Source organism: Miniopterus natalensis, chromosome 2 (genome assembly GCF_054644295.1).
Source record: "Miniopterus natalensis isolate mMinNat1 chromosome 2, mMinNat1.hap1, whole genome shotgun sequence".
NCBI lineage: Eukaryota > Metazoa > Chordata > Mammalia > Chiroptera > Miniopteridae > Miniopterus > Miniopterus natalensis.
This window is the reverse complement of record NC_142082.1, coordinates 158,724,649-158,744,575: the sequence shown is the minus strand read 5'-3', so window position 1 is coordinate 158,744,575 and position 19,927 is coordinate 158,724,649. Positions and strand designations below refer to the sequence as shown.

At 40.3% G+C, this 19,927-nt stretch overlaps 1 protein-coding gene across 1 annotated transcript; it reads right to left on the bottom strand.

Annotated features, from left to right (window-relative positions):
* Window positions 1-301: 301 nt before the first annotated feature.
* Window positions 302-19,590, bottom strand: LDHB (lactate dehydrogenase B). The gene is made up of 8 exons (XM_087814770.1): window positions 19,513-19,590; window positions 16,377-16,511; window positions 9,853-9,970; window positions 8,526-8,699; window positions 6,643-6,816; window positions 3,579-3,696; window positions 1,921-2,044; window positions 302-675 (listed from the first exon to the last, which is right to left on the bottom strand). The coding sequence occupies exons 2-8, from the start codon at window positions 16,503-16,505 to the stop codon at window positions 508-510; spliced, it is 1,005 nt and encodes a 334-aa protein (XP_087670896.1). The 5' UTR covers window positions 16,506-16,511; window positions 19,513-19,590; the 3' UTR covers window positions 302-507.
* Between the last annotated feature and the right edge of the window lie 337 nt (window positions 19,591-19,927).

Sequence of the window (19,927 nt, the reverse complement as noted above, 5' to 3'; positions counted from 1 at the left end):
CCTGGGTTAAATCCCAGCCCTGCTATTTAGCGGCTGCGTGGACTCTGCCTGCCTATTTCAGTTTCCTCATCTATAAAATGAGATTCAAATATTTACTTCAGAGCAGGAGTTCTCAGCCAGGGGTGATTTTGCTCCCCAGGAGACATTTGGCATGTCTGCTAACATTTTTGGTGGGAGGATTATAAAAGATGAAATGCAGATGACAGAATTTAGGGAAATTTATGATGTAGGGAAAAAACTATTTGCAACATGAACTGGCATTTTTCAGAAACCATTAAAGGAAGAATCCCAGAAACAGAAGCACACTACGATGGTTAATTTATTTGTTCAAGGACTCATATTGCAAGCATTACTCCAAGCATGGGCTTTGATCCTGTGAGCCCAGATTCACATATTTAGGAAGATAAAAGCAAACTGTGACCCATGTACATGGACACGGGTGGGAACTAAAGGCTCCTGGTTAATCACATTGTGGTTTTTAAATAGCTACAGCCTAGAACCCTGAAGTCACAGGTCTTTGAGGTCCTTCTGGATGTTCCACAGAGTGTCTGCGCTTTTCTTGAGCTGAGCCACCTCACTATCCTTCAGTTTCTGGTTGATAACACTGGTTAATCCCCGAGCATTCAGGATACACGGAAGGCTCAGGAAGACTTCGTTCTCAATGCCGTACATCCCCTGCCAGACAAGAAAAGCATTTACATTAAAAAAATAAAACCAGAGGCAATGACCATAGGTCCTATGTTTGAACGGAAAGAATCGTAAGAAATTGGTAAACACGAACTCATTCTTTAATTTTCATCACTTACAGGCCCATATTTCCCTAATACTTGGGTTTTGAATTAGGTTTTACACACAGAATAGACAAATATACACTATGATGAAACTTTAAATAAGAAAGTAATAAGTACTTTATTGAACCTATTGACAACTCTCTTAAATAGACTTTAACAGAATTTGACATATAAGTCTTCAAATTAAATTTCATTCAAATGTAGTTCTTAATGGGCTACCTTTCCTGAAATCTTAAGTTTCTGAAAATTCCTCAGAAGAGAATTTCAGGTGGTAGCCATACTACAAGGTCCAGAACAGTGGCTGGAGGCCACTCAAAGGCAAAATTCTTGTAACAAAATAGTATAATTTCCAAAGACTTTACCAGTTTGTATAAAGTAATTTATTCACAGGGTCAATTTCACTACATAACTAATTAAATCATTTAATTATATTAAATAAGTTACTTTAATAAAGTTTTAAACTTTTAATTTCCAAAATTTTTGTACATTCACCAAAGGAGAGAGAAAAAACAAATTCCTACATATGCACTCCAAGACTCAGCAATTAATCTACTTTTGCCATGTTTGCTTTTAAGAAAATCTGACACCATGTTTTACTCCCAAATGCTTCAATATTTATCTCTTTTGTATGCTTCTTTCAATCTTCTTTTTCACTCTGGCCTTGACTTCTGGAAATGAGTTATCTTACCCAATATTTTAATACAATTTAAGTTTCATTTGAAAACAGTTTCTACTTAACTGTTTAACAGCTTTTGAATTAAACTAAATTTGCGTAGGCATCCAATGCTACATTAAATGCAATCTACAGTTTAATAATACCAACTTGAAATAAAACCACTATATACTTATTTAAAAGATCATCCATTGTGAGAATATCCCAGTAAGATTCAGAGTTAATATTTAATTTGCCACATCATACAAGAGAGAATTATAAAAATTTATTGGCCATCTTAGCCTCTACAAGTTTGTGCTTTCATTCATTGTCCTGGGCTTCTGGAGGAAGAGAAGTTGTCTCCATAAAACTCTGAGATAGAGAAATAACTGTGGACTGAGACTTCAGTCCTTCTTTAAATGACTATGTATAGAATACACTAGAAATCATTTTATATTTTGTAACAGTTTGTCTTACCTTCACCATTGTTGACACTGGATGAATCCTGGATAAATTTTTAAACATGGATTCAATGAGATCAGCCACACTTAATCCAATAGCCCAGTTGGTGTATCCTTTTAGCTTGATGACTTCATAGGCACTTAGAAAAAACAAAACAAAACAAAACATAAAAGAGATCATTGAAATCAGACTCAATAGTCATTAAAACCAGACTCTTTAGGTTTGATTCCTGCTCCATCTCTCAGTAACTGTGTAATCTTGTTTAAATTATTTAACCTTCCTTGTCTTGGTGTCTTCTTCTGTAAAATGAAGATGACAATGGAATATATTCCATAAGTTTATTAAAGAAGTTTATATATATGTAAAATGCTAAAAATTTAAACACTACATGGTAGGTGTTGTGTAAATGTTTTGATAAATTTAAATAACTGTTGTATAAGTGAATGTAAAGTCACAGTGGTAAAAATGTACCTTTTCCAACCAATCTTCTTATTCATTAACATGAACATTTCCAAAGATATTAATGAAATCAGGAAACAATGAAAGTAAAAGAGCCTTCATATTCAAAGGAAAAAATATACCTTGATTTTGAGGTTCCACTTACCAACATCACCTAAAATACTATGACCAACTAACTTAAGAGCAAAGTGATTACAGTACTTTGCCTGGAAATTTTCTGAACACAAATTGTACACCACAAAATGCACAAAGGCGCAGGTAGTTGAGAGGTGGGAGGAGTAACTGAGTATTAGGAATTTGGGATCTATCACTGACTACAAGACCACAGGCAAGTGACATTACCTGGATGAGCCCTAATTTTCTCATTTGTAAAATAAAGGGTTTATATTAATACAATTCTAAGGACCCATTCAACTTTTTAAAGATTCTTTTTCTCATTATACAGGTCAAATTCCTGAAAAGAAAAAAAATCATTAAAATTGAACTAAATAAAATGATTCTATATTTGAGATAACCAATAACAGCTGACATTTACTAAAATCTTATCAATAAGTGTGTGCATAGGCATGTGTGCTTTTACTCAATTTGTACAATAATTCTATTACCACATGACTTTACAGAGGAGAAAATTGAGATAAACTTAAAGGTTAAATGGTTTCCCTAAGACTATACATTAGTGTCAGTTCCATCATTTGAATCCAAGGCCAAATGACACCTTGTTTTATGATAAGCTTAAAGGTTATAGAATGGTTACTCTTAAGAGCCAGTTTCCAGAAAAAGAAACTGGAAGGAAAGGGGGACATCTACATCTGAGTGTGGAAAGGTAAATATAGCATAGCTTAAACACTTTCAACAATCAATCAGCAAGTATTTATTTTAGGCAATTAGGAGGCAAGTAGTATCTAGGTTTATTTTCTAAATAGGTCAGACTTATCTGTTGATAGGAGGCAATTTGAAAGCCCTTCTCACTTGTTAATTCTGTGTATTGTTCCTGTTACCTCCACAACAGAATTTCTCTAGAAAAACATTTACTTTCCCTACGGTGACTGGCAGAGCAAACTTGACCAGTATAAGTTAGTCTTGTCTGTTCCAGCAGATAGCAGCTGCATACCTACAATAGTTAGAGTTTATCTGAGCAGGCAGCCATGGAAACTGTTCATAATGTTATCTAAGTAAAGATAAAATTGTCTTAAATAGAGCTCCCTTCCATTTACCTTTCAACCACCATCTTATGCACTTCCTTCCAATTTTCACTATCATTGTCTGTCCCCATTTCTGGATTCAGTTCCTGGAGAGAAACGCCTGCAACATTCACTCCACTCCACACAGCCACTGCAAAAATAATAAATAATTAAAATTAAAATAAACATTTTATATATTTCTGACACTATTTTCAGACACCCTTGCCTTCTCTTAGTTCAGACTTCACCTCTGATGCTAACTACCCATGAGAACTGCTCCAATGACAACTGACTCCAGTACATTTCCCCCAAAAGTCTGACATTAGCTTTCAAACAGCCTTTTAACTTTCAACCATTTGGGTGCAAAACAGAATTATTGTGTCATACTTACAGGGAAGATGCACTTCTTGCTTTTCTCGAGGTTTGCGAAATCACAAGCGATTCTAGTTGAAAACCATCTTAAATTTTTGGTTTGAGAAATTTTTTAACTTTCCTCCTGTTTATTTTTCTAATATAAGCCCTATTTTTTCTGAAGTGAAGTAAAATAAAAACCTTGTGTAGTCAAAGTATCTCTTCTCATGCCTCAAGTTCGGTCTATTTCTTGAAAGAAACCTCATGTAATCACAATGAGTTTTTCTGGTCTTAACAGGATCAAATATGTCCTTGCAAGAATGCCTCCAGAGGCACAGCAGGCAAGGTGTGCCTCCATCATTGGCTGCATCTTTTGGAGGCTTGGATGCACCAAAACAACTCCCTTGCCTATTTTTAACACCTCCTGCCCAGTCAAAAGCACATATTAAAGATCTAGGCACACAAAGATGAATAAAGACATGCTCTGTGACAAGGACAAGCTCAGGATCTACTTGGAGAAACAAGTAAAGGAAACTAAAGCAATGGGATAAGCTCTCACAGAAGTATGGAGAAAGTGTAATAAAACATAAATAAGGGTCTACTTAATGTGGGGGGAAAGGAGTGACAGAAAGGGGTACAAAATATAGGCATATGAACTGGTCCTGAAGATATAAGTATGTGTTTCTCATGGATGTCTGGAGGAAAGCACTGTAGACTCAGGAGCTATGGGCGAAGGCATGGGGTGAGGTCCAGCATGGTCATGAGAGGCAAAGCTGCCCTTGGCCAAACAAAACCTCTTTTAGTCCACAACTTTTGCAAATTCAGGCAAATTCTTTAAAAAAGTAGAAGATTCTCATGGCCTTTGAAAGCTATGATGTCTACATAATCATGCCATAGGATGCATGGTCTAATTCTTTCATTTCACGTACATAATACAGATCAGTAGGAAAATAGGGAAAAAGGCTGTTTTGGAAAAAATGACACAGTAATGAGTGAATGGAACATTGGTCAGGAATCTGAAGATATGATTCTAGCTATAATTATGCTACTAACTAGCTAAAGGATCTTCAACAAGCCACAATGACTGCTTTGCCTCTATTTCTTCCTCATTAAAGTGCAAGTCTTGAACTAGAGGACATGTAATATCACTTCCAGGTTTGTGGTTCCAGTAATTGTACATTTGTAATCACTAGCATTTATTAAACTTTTACTATACACCAGACACTGTACTAAATACTTTATATAGGAAATAAATTCAGATAAATCCTTGGATATGAACAACTCTTGAATAAAGTAGTACAATGTGTCAGAAAAAAACATCAGCCTCATTATATAAAAAAGCACAAATGCAATAATTGTTAAGATCAAATTCTTATAATACCAAGGCAAACTCTTTACAAATATCACATTACAAACTCTCACTAAATCCAAAGGAAAATTTATACCTTAACCTTATAGAGAAAAAGTAACTCTTTGCATACTGGGCAGAAATAAATTTAATAAAATAAAGATCATTGTTACCATAATTATTACTAATATTGAAGTTTTGGATTATTACAGTTTTATATAATAAGCCTATTCAATGTATAAAATTCTATGTTTAATAAATAGGCTTAGAGTTATTAAATACAATCACAATAGTCGTAAATGTTTTTACGCAAAATTGTTTGGAACAGAAATATTAATTTCAATGAAAAGAGAAATATCAGCTTAAAAACACAACTTTTAGAATAAGTGATGTTTAACTGTTTCATAATAAATCATTATAAAAGAAACAGAAGTGCACTATAATTTTAATGTTGGTATTGTTATGATCATTAATTTATATCCAATATTTCTATTTAAATTTCTAAAGAAAATATTTGAGAGATTTACCATATGGTCTTTTACTATTTAAATGATTGATAGTTATTATTAACGGTTTATTAAAAATCAGATTTCATTTGAAGCAAGATTTATTTTACGTTCTTAAATAGTAGACACTGGCTATTTAAAAGCTGTAGTTGCCCAAGTTATCCCTCCTTCAATAAACATGATGGTTATCACAGCTCTGTTCACTGCAAGGGTCTAGAAGCAAAGACATACCAGGAGCATGAGCACACCTATCCCAGATCTTGGTTTCTAAATACCATTCCCCTTAGAAGGAAACAAGACTCATTGGAGAGATGATTCTGGTCTGGTAAAGGGGAAGTACAAGATGAACTTAACATACTTGACTGCTCCAGAAAGCAAGGAAGGACTCGAAAAATGGTGAGACATCAAAAACACAGGAGCCAGCCTAAAGGTCTGTTACTTGACGAATCTGAGACAATGTGTGCATTACAGCAATGATGACAGAACTGTTGTGGAATCAAATAAAAATCTGAGTCTGCATTGATATAAATAAATGAATGAGTAAATGGAGAAGAGAAAGCTTTCTCTTACAGTAGACTACAAATAATATAGGAAATATGAAAGGATTAGAATATGACATTTGACATCACCATAGTAATAATCTATTTAAGCAAGAGTAATTAATACTAAACTTAGCAGGCAAATAATTGATTTCTTATTATTATATCAAAGCCACACCCACAAATTATTTATTTGTAATGTTAGGTATGTGAAAAGGCATAAAAAAATAAAATTTAAATTAAAAAATAAATAAATACAATTTTTAAACCTCAGACAGAATGGCAAGAATAATACCATAAAGGAGTACACAGTAAATATTGTCTATTTCTTATTATATGCTTATTTTTTTTACCACTTGAGTCGCCATGTTCTCCCAAAATCCATCCATGGCAGCTGCTAGGATGAATGCCAAGTTTTTCAGCCATAAGATAGCGAAATCTAGCAGAATCCAGGTTGCATCCACTTCCGATGACACGGTGCTTGGGCAATCCACTTAGTTTCCAGGTAACATATGTGAGAATATCCACTAAAAATTTTAGAAAAATATATGTAAGTAAACCAAAACTGATTTCAACTGCTATGTAAATTAGTGGGTGCCCAGGCTTCCTTCTCTCCCACTTTCTCATTTCACAAATGAGATGTGCCTAGAAAGATGTAAATAGTGCTCGCTTTGGCAGCACATATACTAAAATTGGAATGAAAGATGTAAATACTTTGACTTTTCTTGTTTGAGATAATGGGGATTAGAGAGAGACAAGAAAAAAGCAATATTGCATTTTTTAATTTATATTACTTGAAATGAGAGTACGGAAGAACCTAGCAGATTAATTAATTTACTGTATATGGAAAGAAAAAGGGTTGAATTAGATCATCACTTAAGTTTCTTCTAATTCTAACTTTCCATGACTGTCAATGACTTCATCATAAACCAAAAGGCATTGGTTCCTAAATTACCCAGGGATGCTACTATAAATTTTCCCGGGCCCAGGTACTAGTCAGTAAATAACTGTTATAATACAAGATATTAACATTTCCTACTATTTAATAAAAAAGATCTCTATTACAGAGCCTTTATTCTGGTGTGACTTGGCCTCGAGGCTGCAAGGAGGCAAAACTTGCTGGTCACAGTACTTACAGGCTAAGCTGTAAAAGTAGGAATATATGCACACAAGAAAGGCAAAGCGTTAATTTTGCCATCTCCACCTGCACACTCATATATAGACACTGGCTAAGATATTTTAAGGTCATTATGGACTAGGTATTATAAACTCTCCCTTGGCAACTCGGATTCGGCCGCAGTGACTCCTGGGAGAGTTAAGACTTTGGAGCTATCCCTGGAACCTTGTATAACCAGTTACCAATGTCTGCCTTAGACACAGGACATGACGACCTCACATGTGCCAGATATTTGTCATTCCTGTTCTACGTCTATCTGCCACCATGAGAACTTTTAGATGCACGATTGAACTATTAATAAGCTGCAAGCCCGGGATTATAGTAAGAGTAATCTGTCCTTGATGGCTCTCAACTCTCAATATTTCATGAAGTATAAGAACTGCCCTGGCTCTTACTCACAACCTTTTTCTATATGAACCACAGAAATAAGCAGTTTTACCATTTTACCAATGTTATCTATTATGCTCACCAAGAAACAGTAAGTTTGATGGCAAATTATAGACAAAAAGTGTTGAAATAGAGAGTGGGTTTTGACTGTGTAGGGTGAAAACATACAATTCTTTCTAACCAGAAGTATTAAGCTTTAACATTTGGTGTTAGCATGTGTTTGTCTATTAATACAGTCTATTTCCCTCTTTAAACTGGGACTAATGATTTTCTTAAACTCTTCGTTTCAAATTCAATGTGATTCAATTCTGAAGAGTTTTAGAGATAAGGAAAACAGAAGGTCAAATGCTAAAATATTTCTTACAAATTGAAGCTACATACAAATGTTTCATTAGGCATCCCAAGATAATCTTTAAATTCCACAACAAACCCAGATAAAACAAATAGGTGAAACGGCTTTACAGAAAACTCACATTTTTAAATATTTGGACTGGGACAGTGCCATTTGTTTTGCAAACACCACTTTTAGGGCCATTAACAGAAGACACGTGAATTGCTTCTGCCAGTGAACACCAGAACAGATTTTCTTAAATTCAAAAAACAGAATAATAAAAAAAAAAACCCCCAAACCCTGAACTTAACATAACTGATCCCTCAAAGGCATTAAAATACCTGGGTTAGAAACCACAATTATGATGCAGTCAGGGCTGTACTTGACAATCTGGGGAATAATGAATTTGAAGACATTGACATTCCTCTGCACCAGGTTGAGGCGACTCTCTCCCTCTTGCTGGCGAACTCCTGCCGTTACCACCACAATCTTAGAATTGGAAGTCACAGAGTAATCTGGAAGGAGAGGGCAAGAGGTACTTTAGATGTAACTCCTCATCAAGAGAGATCAGGTACGCTACGCCCTAACACCAGCCAAACGTTCATAAGCTTCTAGAGTCTATATGAGAATTATGTTTCCCATACGAGAAGGTTCTGCAGCGCTCCTGTGGCTTCTTCCTTCTATATGCAAATATTCTAGACATAAAACTGGCTCAGAGAATACGAGGAAATAAAAAACGTCCTAAATTATGCTTCTGGCTAACAGCTTCAACTTGTTATTGATGTTAGAGAACACTGGATTTTCAGTACTAATATAAAGCAGAAACAGTGAGTCCAACAGGCAGCCCTTCGCAATTTAAAGGCAACCTTAGGTCTGTAGTGTTAATTCAGTCTGTGATGGGAAGGAACTGAAGTGTTTAGTCTTGGCTAGCAATTAATTTCTGATACTCAAGTTTAGTCACTTCTAGCAGGGAGTTTCTCTGGAGAATGTTTGATTTTTTTCCTCAAGGAAATGTATACTTTCCCAAAATATACAGACCCTACGACTTGATGTGATCATTAGACTCATAATTAAGCTGCGCTGCTCTGTAACTTTTCAGTCATTAACACTTTATCAGCCTCCCCTTCCATTACGGAGGTAACAGGATCCACCTCCCACAGGGCTGCGGTGAAGATGAAGGCGAGCCGTGCAAAAAGTTTCACAATACACAGACTGCTTAAGGATTCAATCAGTAACAGCTATTATTAGAAATTACTTGGGAGCCCACATGTCTGTTCTCTTTAGGCAGAGCTGTGCTGTGCTGGCAGGAGCACTGTTTAAGCGTGCTAATCCGCAACAGAGGGCTAGAATGTGAATTTACTTAGTTTTGTCAAAGCACTCAAATGAATTCCTTTGTGCAATTATTTTTTCCTGTCTAAAACCTTCCCACTCTCAGATACACGGAAACAAGCATATCATACACGTTGCTAAAATGTGATGCACCAAATGCGTGGAGGTCACGTGGGGTTTACAGAGGTAACGCTTGTTTGCCCTCCAGGATGAACTGGAGCCAGAAGGAAAGGAGGAACCCCAGCACTAGACTCACCACGACGGGAACGCTGCGGCTGTGTCGGGGAGTGAGGCTATCAGCTTATTATCAGATTGATCATGTTGGGCATAAGACACTACCTTTATCTGCCACAATTTTAGGCGTCTGAAGAAATAAGCTCCCGTGCTGCAGATCCATCATTTCTCCTTTGAGTTTATCTTCCAAAACGTCCACAAGGGCAAGCTCATCAGCCAGAGACTGGAAGCACAAAAACAGGTGTTAGTCCCCTGAGCTCCTCTAGGAGAGCCCAGCTCACAGCACGGCCCGGGGACCCTTTAAATGGCTGAGAGCCAAGCGTCTAAAACCCTCGAGGCTTAATCACGGAGTTAGGTGTGCTCGTTAAACAAATTCATGATAAAACATTTTGAATAACGAACTATTAATATTTAAGACACTGATTTTTTTCAGAATTTCCCGTCTAGTCCTCAACTAGAACTTGGCACGATGCAAATGACTTTACAAATATGTAGACGTAAAGATTCCTGATGCAACCAACTTGGCTCAACAGTGGCCTCAGGGTGCACAAGTCTTTACATTAATGGGAGATGGGGGTGAAGAAGAGGCCCATCCAGACCCAGAAACAACCTTGGGCAGTGTGTCCGTCCCTGAGGTCACCCCCAGTTTGGAGGGTTTCTGAGGGCAAATCTGGTTTAAATCACCATGAGTTTAAGTTCACTCTAGAGTAGGATTTAAAGCCCTGGGTGAAGTCTGGAATCCTCAAGTTGGCTCTGACCAACTCAAGTATCTTGGGGGTGTCAAGGAAAGAGAGTTTTACGGACAGAGGGATCCAGGACTAGTAGACTCTCCAACACAATCAATCCGAACTTGCCCAGTCTCATTCTTTCATTTTCTATTCCAATTGCCATCCTATGGCACCCATGCAAAATAGAAGCCTAAATGAGTGAGTATACCATTTAATCTTGATCTAGTATCATAATTTCACATGTTCTATAAAACACGCCTTACATGTAACATATTTTATATGTTTATATTTCTCTATATCTCTACATAAATAGTGGAGAAAATAAGTCCAAACTCTGGAACATACTGGCTGTATGTTCTTCAGCCAGTCCTTGATGTTTACTTCTTGTAAAAGCCAGGAGGGAAGGTATCAGTCCAGATGCATCTGAGCAAGCTTTCAGCTTTGAAATTTGGTTATCCTATAGAAATTCATCATTTGCAAAGTCTAAAAAGTAGTTATCCCTCCCACTGAAACACGATTAGTCTTTGCCTCTGCTGTTTGTAGGGCTGTTAGCAAAATAATCAGCTATTATATATATCAGTGCTGGAGCCCACTGGTAACTGGGGCTCAGGAAGAGCTCTGAAGGCCAAGGGAGAGTAGCCTAGGGTGGAACTAGCAGTGTCAGGAAGCTGCTGACCAGCAGAGCGAGGAGAAGCAGAGGGGAGATGGCCAGTAAGAAACTTGACCCACGTTTGCTTGACATCAAAGCAGGCCCGGCTCCCTGTAGGAGCCAAGGAATGAGGACCATCCATCTCTAGACTCCCAGGAGCTGGCTAGCCTCACCAAGTAATCTGTGAGGGTTCATCTGAGACTCCAGCCTCCTCGTGATTGAATTTGTTCTTAGTTTCAAGCAACTGCTTAACTTGGAAATTTCTGAAATTACCATTTTATGAGTCGGAAATCACTTAGCAAATATTTTCCCATTTCCATGTATGTCAAACACTGGCATTAATTTCCATCCAGTTTTACTTAAACACATGTTTTTAACACGTTTAAAATGGTTTTGTTCCTTTGCAGCCTCTGACAAGGTCACACAAAACCCTCCCTCATGTTTTTTTAAGTCCTGAATTATACAGTAAGTCCTCACTTAACGCTGTTGATAGGTTCTTGGAAGTGTGGCAAAACGATGTATTACGAAACCAATTTTACCAAAGGCTAACAGACATAAACAAGAGTTAAGTTCCTACGGCGGCATCTCGTCCAGGTTATAACGAAACGCTCTCTGGCAACCTACTGTTCAGTATAACGCAGTAATAGCCTAACGTTCTGACAAGACACTGAGCATCCCTATTTTAGTAACATCACATGTGTGCTGTTGAAGTCGGCAGGGCAAAACAATTTGGGGCTTAACTGGCAAAGGGGATCACAGGATCTCAGATCCTGTCTTTTGTTTCCGTGGGTGTAGAGAATTGGCTGAGAAGTGTATGCTCAGCTGGCAAGGAAGGAAGACATCCAACACTTTAAGAAAATAATTGCAGCGCTGAATTTAGCTGCATCTGCACCACCGAATCTCCTCCAAGTGTGGAGGGAGGCAAATGGAGCACGTGTGACTAGGGGCTGGCGCTGTTGTTTGGCTTCAAGTCTCCTTCTGCAGTAACTGAGTGTACAGCCCATGAATTTACCATCTATGTACTATCTCACTTCAGTGGTAAATATATTTTTAAAATATTTGAAACTGCAAGGCTCGGATGAATTGCAAAAACAGTAGCTTATTAAGGAACAAGATCAGTTGGAAGCCAAGAACATCACTGCTGAAACCTTGTTTAACATGCTACAAAATGTCTTTTCATCTTAAATACTGTGTGGACCAGACACAGCCATAATCTGCCTCTTGGTTCTTAAATTCCTGCCGCCAATGCCTTAGTATTCGATGGTTGCATTTTTTAAAAATCCTCACCCGAAGACATGCTTTCTGCTGATTTGAGAGAAACACAGAAACACTGATGTGTGAGAGAAACATCAATCAGTTAGTTGCCTCCAGTAGGTGCCCTGACAAGGGATCAAACCCACACCCTAGGTATGTGTCCTGACCAGGAATCGAACCCACCACCCTTCCAGGTATGAGACGACACTGCAACCAACTGCACCGCACAGGCCAGGGCTGATGGTTACATTTTTATATTCAAGTGTTTAGGGTGCATGAAATTTTGTGGTAGGAAAAGGTGTAACTTTCCCCAAATAACTGGCTAAACGGATAAGCACCACTTTTTCGATAATTTGTTTTTTCTTCTCTGGAATGCCACTTCTTTCATTAAATATCATTTGGGCCTGTTTCTTGGCTTTTAGTCTGTTCCATTAACCTGTCTATTCTTGTACAAATTCCAAATTTTAATTAAGTCCCACTTGTAATCTGAGTCTGCCTATGAGAACTGCTCTGCAGCATGCCTGTAATTATACTGCTCCTTCTAAGAGCCTTCTTCTGCTGTGTTTGTTCGAGAACGTGGCTGCAGCTGACTGAATCAAGAATAGACACCAGGCCAAAAGCAGCTGGGCACGGAGGCCCAGGGCGGAATGAATTTGCATGGAGCGATATGTGACCCTGAGAGCAGCATGAGGACTTGGCAGCCAAATGCAGAGGTTGGGACTGGTAGTGAGGCAGAAGTCACATTTGGCTGTAGAAGCCATGAAAAGAAAATCTATGATCAAAATTCAGCCCAATGTAAATACAGTTTATTAGTAATAGCAGGAATATTCAATTACTTAATATATATTTATTACTAAATGTGCCAGGCATTAGTCTAGTCATCAGGAATACAGTAATGAAGAAATTTGGCAAAGTCCCTGCTCTCATGAAATGTATCAGGAAAAGCACAGGAATTAAGCAAACCATTTAAGATGATTCTGACAGTGTAAGAGCTATAAACACCAGGGGCCTGGTGGCGTTGAAGTCACTGGGAAGGAAGTTTACTTTGTATCCGAGAGTCAGGAAAGGCCTGCTGGCAAAAGCATGACACGAATGACAGGAAGGAGTCATCTCCGTGACGGTTGCAGGCAGACATTCCAGGTGAAGGAAGAATCAAGTGAAAGGGTTTAAGAAGAAATGAGCCTGGTGTTTTCATTGGCGGGTGCTCCTGACACTGCGGATGGCGCCCCCTGGAGGTGTGCGCTCCACTGCTTTGCTCTGAGACAGGCAGGGAAAGATCCTGGCGGCCTCGCAGGTATTTTGTACGTGTGTAGCGTATGTGCACTGTGACACTACTGAAAAATGTTAAGTAGCAGAGCTCCTATGTTTACAAAAGCTCACTATGGTTATGACGTTGGCAATGAGGGTCGGGGGAGCGGGAAGAGCACAGGCAGAAAACAAATGAGTCTTTGCAATGGTGGAACACCGTAGTCGGGAGCGTGAGTTGCCTTCACAGGCCTGTGGAGGTGCGAGCTTCATCCTCTGTATCTCTGATGCCCCGGCGTGGCTCATTTTCTGGGCCAAAGCAATGTGTGTCCGCTGTAAAGCACACCGGCGATGAACTCAGAGGGCCAGGTCTGGCACTCACTGTCTATGTGATCTTATTTAGTCACTTAATCTTTCTGAGTCTTTTTTCCAACAGCAATATGTAGACGACACCACCCTCCTACAGCTTTCACGGAGAAATGAGGCAAAATACAGAAACCGAACAGAGTAGGCACTGCTAATTTCCTTTCTCTATTAAACTAGCGGGGTCTATTTTATAATCCTTACCAAATATTACTACCAATTTTGAAGCACTTTCATTCTTACTCATTAAAATAAGATTTAAACACTTTAATGAATAAAATGGTCTCTGAGCAAGGCAGACACTCCCTTGCAGCAAGCATCTAAATTGGAAGATTCCTACTGTGTTAGAAGCAGGGTCTGTTCTCTCTAGCACTTGAATTGGGCCAAAGTATTATGTAACTGCAGATACAGTCTCAGTTAAATTATTCACCAGGAAGATTTAAATGTACATTGAAGACAATCATAGGACTCATAGACTCATGATAGCTCAGATCTGAGGTTTCTGAAAAATCTAAATTTTGAGATTAGCAGGAGGAATGAAAAAAATCTTAGCTGGTATTGCATTAAGACCTTTATGTTTTTAACTGCCAAAATACCTGCGCAGAATAAAAAGAAATTTCAGAGTCACTGTAGTTAAGAGTTCAGAGTTCTGGGTTCGAAATACAGCTCCGCCACTACCAGCTGTGTGACTGTGGGCAGGCTACTACACCCCCAGTCTCAGCCACCTCATCTGAAAACAGTCTGTGAACAGTTCCCACTTCTTTAGGTTGCTGTTTAAAATGAAGTATTTCAGTTAAAATACTCTGAACACGTTACACGCTCAATAAATGTTCCATAAAAGAAATGTCAGCTGGACTGCTTTGTATTTTTACTGGCATGAACAGCGAGCACTAAAGGGTGATTATTTGAATTCCCTGTAATTTGGGTAGCAGCTATCCTAAATCACAGGCACCTAGTCAATTAAAACAAGCTAGAAAAAAATGCAAAGGAACAAAACTATCATTGTTGCACACGCCATGTTTTAGTTGACTGCTATGATAACGTTTTCTTGATGGAGATTCAGAATTTGTTCCTTTAGGATTTAAACGCTGCAAACAGAAATATGCTTGGCAAGGGGTTGTTCAGGCAGCCTTCACGTAAATACAAAGAAACTGTGTTCTGAACACAAGGCGGCATTTTTGTTTTTGGAGGCGGGTAGGTAGTTCCTACACTGAAGGCGGCCTTCAGAAGGAACACGAATGAATTCAGTGAGGCAAATAAGAAAGGAGCTCTTTCCTCAAAAGCCCTTAGAAACTAAACAAAGCTAACTATGGTTTAAACCAACAAGGGGGCATGAGGCAAGCCAAAAGTCCATGGAGGTAGAAAGGAAAATATAGTCTGGAGTGGAAGGTGCTAGAAATATGATATCAATGTTAAATCTCCTGATATTGATAATCGCATTGATCATGTGAATATGTCCTATTTTAAATAAATATACTCTCATGGACTCAGAAGGAAAGGGTATGGTGTCTGCATTTAATTCTCAAATGGTTCAAAAAAAATCCATTATATGTGTGTATCTGCGGCGAGAAAGAGAGAGAGAGAGGGGTGGGGGGAAAATAAAATCTACAATTTGGTAAGTCTGGATAAAGTGGATATGAAATATATATATTTTTTTACTGTTCTTGCAAATTTTCTGTAAATTTTAAATTATTTCAAAATAAAACTATTGGGTGAAAATTTGAGAATAATAGGATATTTCCATGACCTCAAAAGCCCCTGTGCACATTATTTATTAATTATAGAGGGTAAAGGGAGATTTGCAGTCGAGAAATCTTACTGTCACCACCAGTAATGAGACAGCTGAACATCACATGACTCCTCCTAATGTAATGCGCCAGGAAGAATATTACATCACCTCGTCACGACCCCACCCAAAAATTTAACTTGAACCTAATTACAAGGTAACATCAGACAAACATAAATGAAGGGACATTCTACAGAACTGACATGGACTCTTCAAAAATGTCACTGATGTGAGAGACAACGAGGCTGAGTAACAGTTCTAGAATAAGGGATACAGAGACATGAAGAGTACATAAAATACATGATCTTGGGTTGGAGTAAAAACGTCTATAACAAGCATGATATTGAGAGTTGGAGAATTTAAAATCTGGGCACTGTCTACTATTAGATAATAGTATTATATTAATGTTCAGTTCCCTGGGAGTCCTAACTCTTACGTCAGGCAGGGAGACTCATTTTCTTAGCAGACACATGCTCACATATTTAAAGGTTCCATGTCATGCCTACAACTTACTTCAAATTATTCAGGATAAAAAAATCTTTTAAAAATACAATAAAATCCTGAAGTGCCTAAGAAACACATGCTGAAATTGTCCATCACGTACCTTTCCCAGAATGCTGATAGCACAGGCCATGCCAACTTGCCCAACACCCACGACGGTGATCTTATTGTTTGGGACCATTGCCTCTTCTTTTGCAACCGGTGCAATCAGTTTTTCCTTAAGAGTCGCCATTGTGAACTGCAAGAAAAGTATCAAAATATTACACAGGAAAGCTGAATGGGAGCGATCCCAAAAATGTTACTATTGCAGTTTTGAATTACAATGCAGCTGAAAATGAGCCTAATGATATTCTAGAACACAGAATGGACTTTAAAGAACCATGTGACCCATTTAATAGAGAACTTAAGACAAAACTTCCACGAAGCTATTACAATTTGGGTTCTTCTCTTCAACCTGTGATTCCAGATTAGTATTTAACAAGTTGTAACAATTTTGTCTTGTGGCTATTCATTCACTGGCTAAAAGACAAAAATATTTACATTTAAATGAACTGATATTTCTATTCTCCTTTTAAAGAATTTATATTTAACTGTGTCAACTGAGTTAGGGCTCACAATTAACCCATATTTAAGCTTGGTCAAAAAAAAGGAACAGCCAATTATGAATATAATTTCTACTACTAATGGTTATTTTCACTCTTGGAAGATAAGGACTGGCTTGTTCTTCTATTTTTCTCTTCTACGTAAGTCTTATTTTTTTAAATCCCCGCCTGAGGATATGTTCATTGATTTTAGAGAGAGGGGAAGGTAAAGAGACAGGGATAGAAACATTGATCGATTGCCTCCCACACTCACACCCCAACTGAGGATGTGCGCTGACCGGGAATGGAACTTGCAACCTTTTGGTGTTGGGACAACACTCCAACCAACAGAGCCGCCAGGCCAGGGCTACTTAAGTCTTATTTAAAATGTGTCACATTGTATGAATACACAGCGTGTGCTTAAGTAAACACAGTGACAATAAAATAGTGATGAGTATGTGCAAAAGTGCCAAAAATAAAAAAATTACCCTGAATTCCTTTTAGTGCACGTTGGAAGCTTATTGAAAGGTAGTTAGATAATTATGCATTTTCCTTTCAGGGGGCCCAGTAGGAGAATATCAACCCCTGAATTCGTTTCTTTCCAGCAATTAAAGAAAATAAAAGCAAAATAATTTAAAAATTTTTAAAAATTAAATTGAAAACTGTTGGAAAGCATTCTACACGGCAATACCAAATTTATCTGTGCCATCAGATAATCAGGTGAGCTTTCTGAACAACGAGAAGGAATGGCACAACTTATTCCACCACCCTGCCTTCTTAAACAGAGGGTACAGATCATAGATAATCCCCTCCTTCAGAATTATCCCTTATCACTGCGACCCATTACCATGCCCATCATTTATGTTTGCCTTTTACTCCTAATGCTAGACAGTCACCTTGGAGGTCACAGTGGAAGCCCTGCTTGCCAATTCCATTTTTTTGTTTCTAGTCTGCAATAAATTAAGTAACAAAACCTAGTTTAGTAATTGTATATGTTAAGAGTTAGTCAGTCTCTGAGTTGGAATAAAGTAATTAAATTTGGAGACAACTGTGTAACAACTATTTTGTTCTAAAGCTATGCCCCTCCCCCTCCCGAAAAAAACCATTTTCCCCAGTCTTTAGGGGCTAAATTGAGAGATTATTTAGCCTTTACAGAGCACATTTCCAGTTTCTTGTGGATGCTAAAGAAATACAGAACAGCAGGCAACTGTCTCCACAGACGACCTTACAATGAAATTCATTACACGTCCTGCATTTTGAGCAGAATACGAAGAATGAGCCTCTCTTCTTGTTGAACAGACACAGATACAAATGCATCGCTTTCTCCATTAAGTTTATTTTTCTTAGTCGCTTTAAGATCCTTCAGGCCTATAGAGAATGCAGCAAGCGATGGAAAACAAAAATCCAGAAATGGCTGCTACATAAATACCGACTGGATGTTGGGGTAGACCTTTTAAATTAATTTGGGGCATTTCAGAAACTACAGGTAAGAGGCTGATGCGGGTTCTTTCATATCCTTCTGGAGAAAGTGCTCTCCTTTGACCTTTCCGTAATGGGACCGCTAAGGAATTAGAAGAAAATGTCTCGTGTGGCAGGCAGGACTGTGCCAAGGTCAGAGTGGCGGCTTTAAAGAAAAACGACAAGCAGGGTAAAAATAACCTGATTCGTGGTCCTTCACCTTCTGTCCCCCTCCCCCCACTCCCTCGCGCATATAAATGATCAGAAATAAACCCGCGCCTTAAGTTCAGGAACAAAGCTCCCCTCTGGAGCCTAACTCCCTGAAAAGCCCCGTTCTGCCATCTCATTGCCCTGCTGCAGGGCCGGGCGCCCGTCTCCGCGCCCCGCTCGCCGCGCGCGCCGCCCGCCGCCCCCCGGCCGCGCCTCCCCCCGCGCGGCGCCCCCGCAGGAGCCGAGCGCGGGCACGGCGCGGGGGGGCACCGCAGACCTGCTGGCGGACGGTCCCGGCGGAGGAAGTCCAGGCCTTCCTCACTCTCAACACCCAACGCCGGCCAAGTGCACAAAGCGCCCCAAGCATCAAGGGACAGGGCTGGAAACGAGCCCGCCCACGGCGCTCTAGGGGCCGCGCCCGCCGCAGCCTGGGAAAGACCGGGGTGCAGGTCAAACCTGCGGACCATCCGCGACCCTCATCCCCGCAAAAGCGGCGGCCTGTCTCCCTTCTCGTGGTAGCAGGTCCCAATTCCCCGGTTCAAAATCAGCCAGCCTTGGCGAACCACCTGACTCCCCCGCCCTCCACCTAGCTCCTCGGGCACGTGCCCGAGCCCCCCCTCTCCCCCCCCCCACCCCAGCAAGCACTCGGGGTCCCTGCGGCCGGCCTGCGCCCTTCAAGGACGAGAGCCCGAGCGTTAGCTGCAAGTGCAAGTGTCTCCCCCACGGAGCACAGGCCCAGCGAGCCCCGCAAAGCCTGGGGCTCCGGCGCACCGCCTTCGCTCCGCGGGGCTCCCGCGCCCAGGGCGCGACCCGCGGCCCCAAACCCCGCGGCTGAGCCGGGACGAGAGTCCGGATGCTCAGGGCGACAGGCCCTAGAGGACTTAAGTCCTTCTCGCCCCCCGCCCCCAGTCTCAGCTACACAAGGGCCCCCCTGCACGACCCACCGGTGTGCCTTAGAGTCGGGATTCGGGACCCTGCGCGGAAACCTACCCGGGAGAGACGCGGCCTCCGGAGCGCAGCAGGGGTCGCGCGGAGAAGACGGTGCTGGCTGCGGGCGTCGGCTCAGGCGCGGGATCCGCAAGCAGGGAGGAAGGGGCGGGCCCGCCCCTCTGCGGCCTCCCAGCTTCTCCATTGTGATTGGAAACCCGAGCGCCGCCCACCCCTCCCCTCCGCTCGCTCAATCCCCTCCAAGGACACGGGCTCCAGTGTGCACGCGCCCCCCCCCCCGACGGGCGGGTCACCTTCTGGCGGCCGGGCGGCCTCCGCTCAGCCCGCGTGACCCTCCAGAGGGGCCGCATTATGTCTGAAACCTGACCGTCTCCGCCTTTTCTAGGCTTTCACGCTCTTGTTCAGATAGGTTTAGTCCAAACAGAAATAAAATTCCATTTTGCTTTTCAGGTCAACT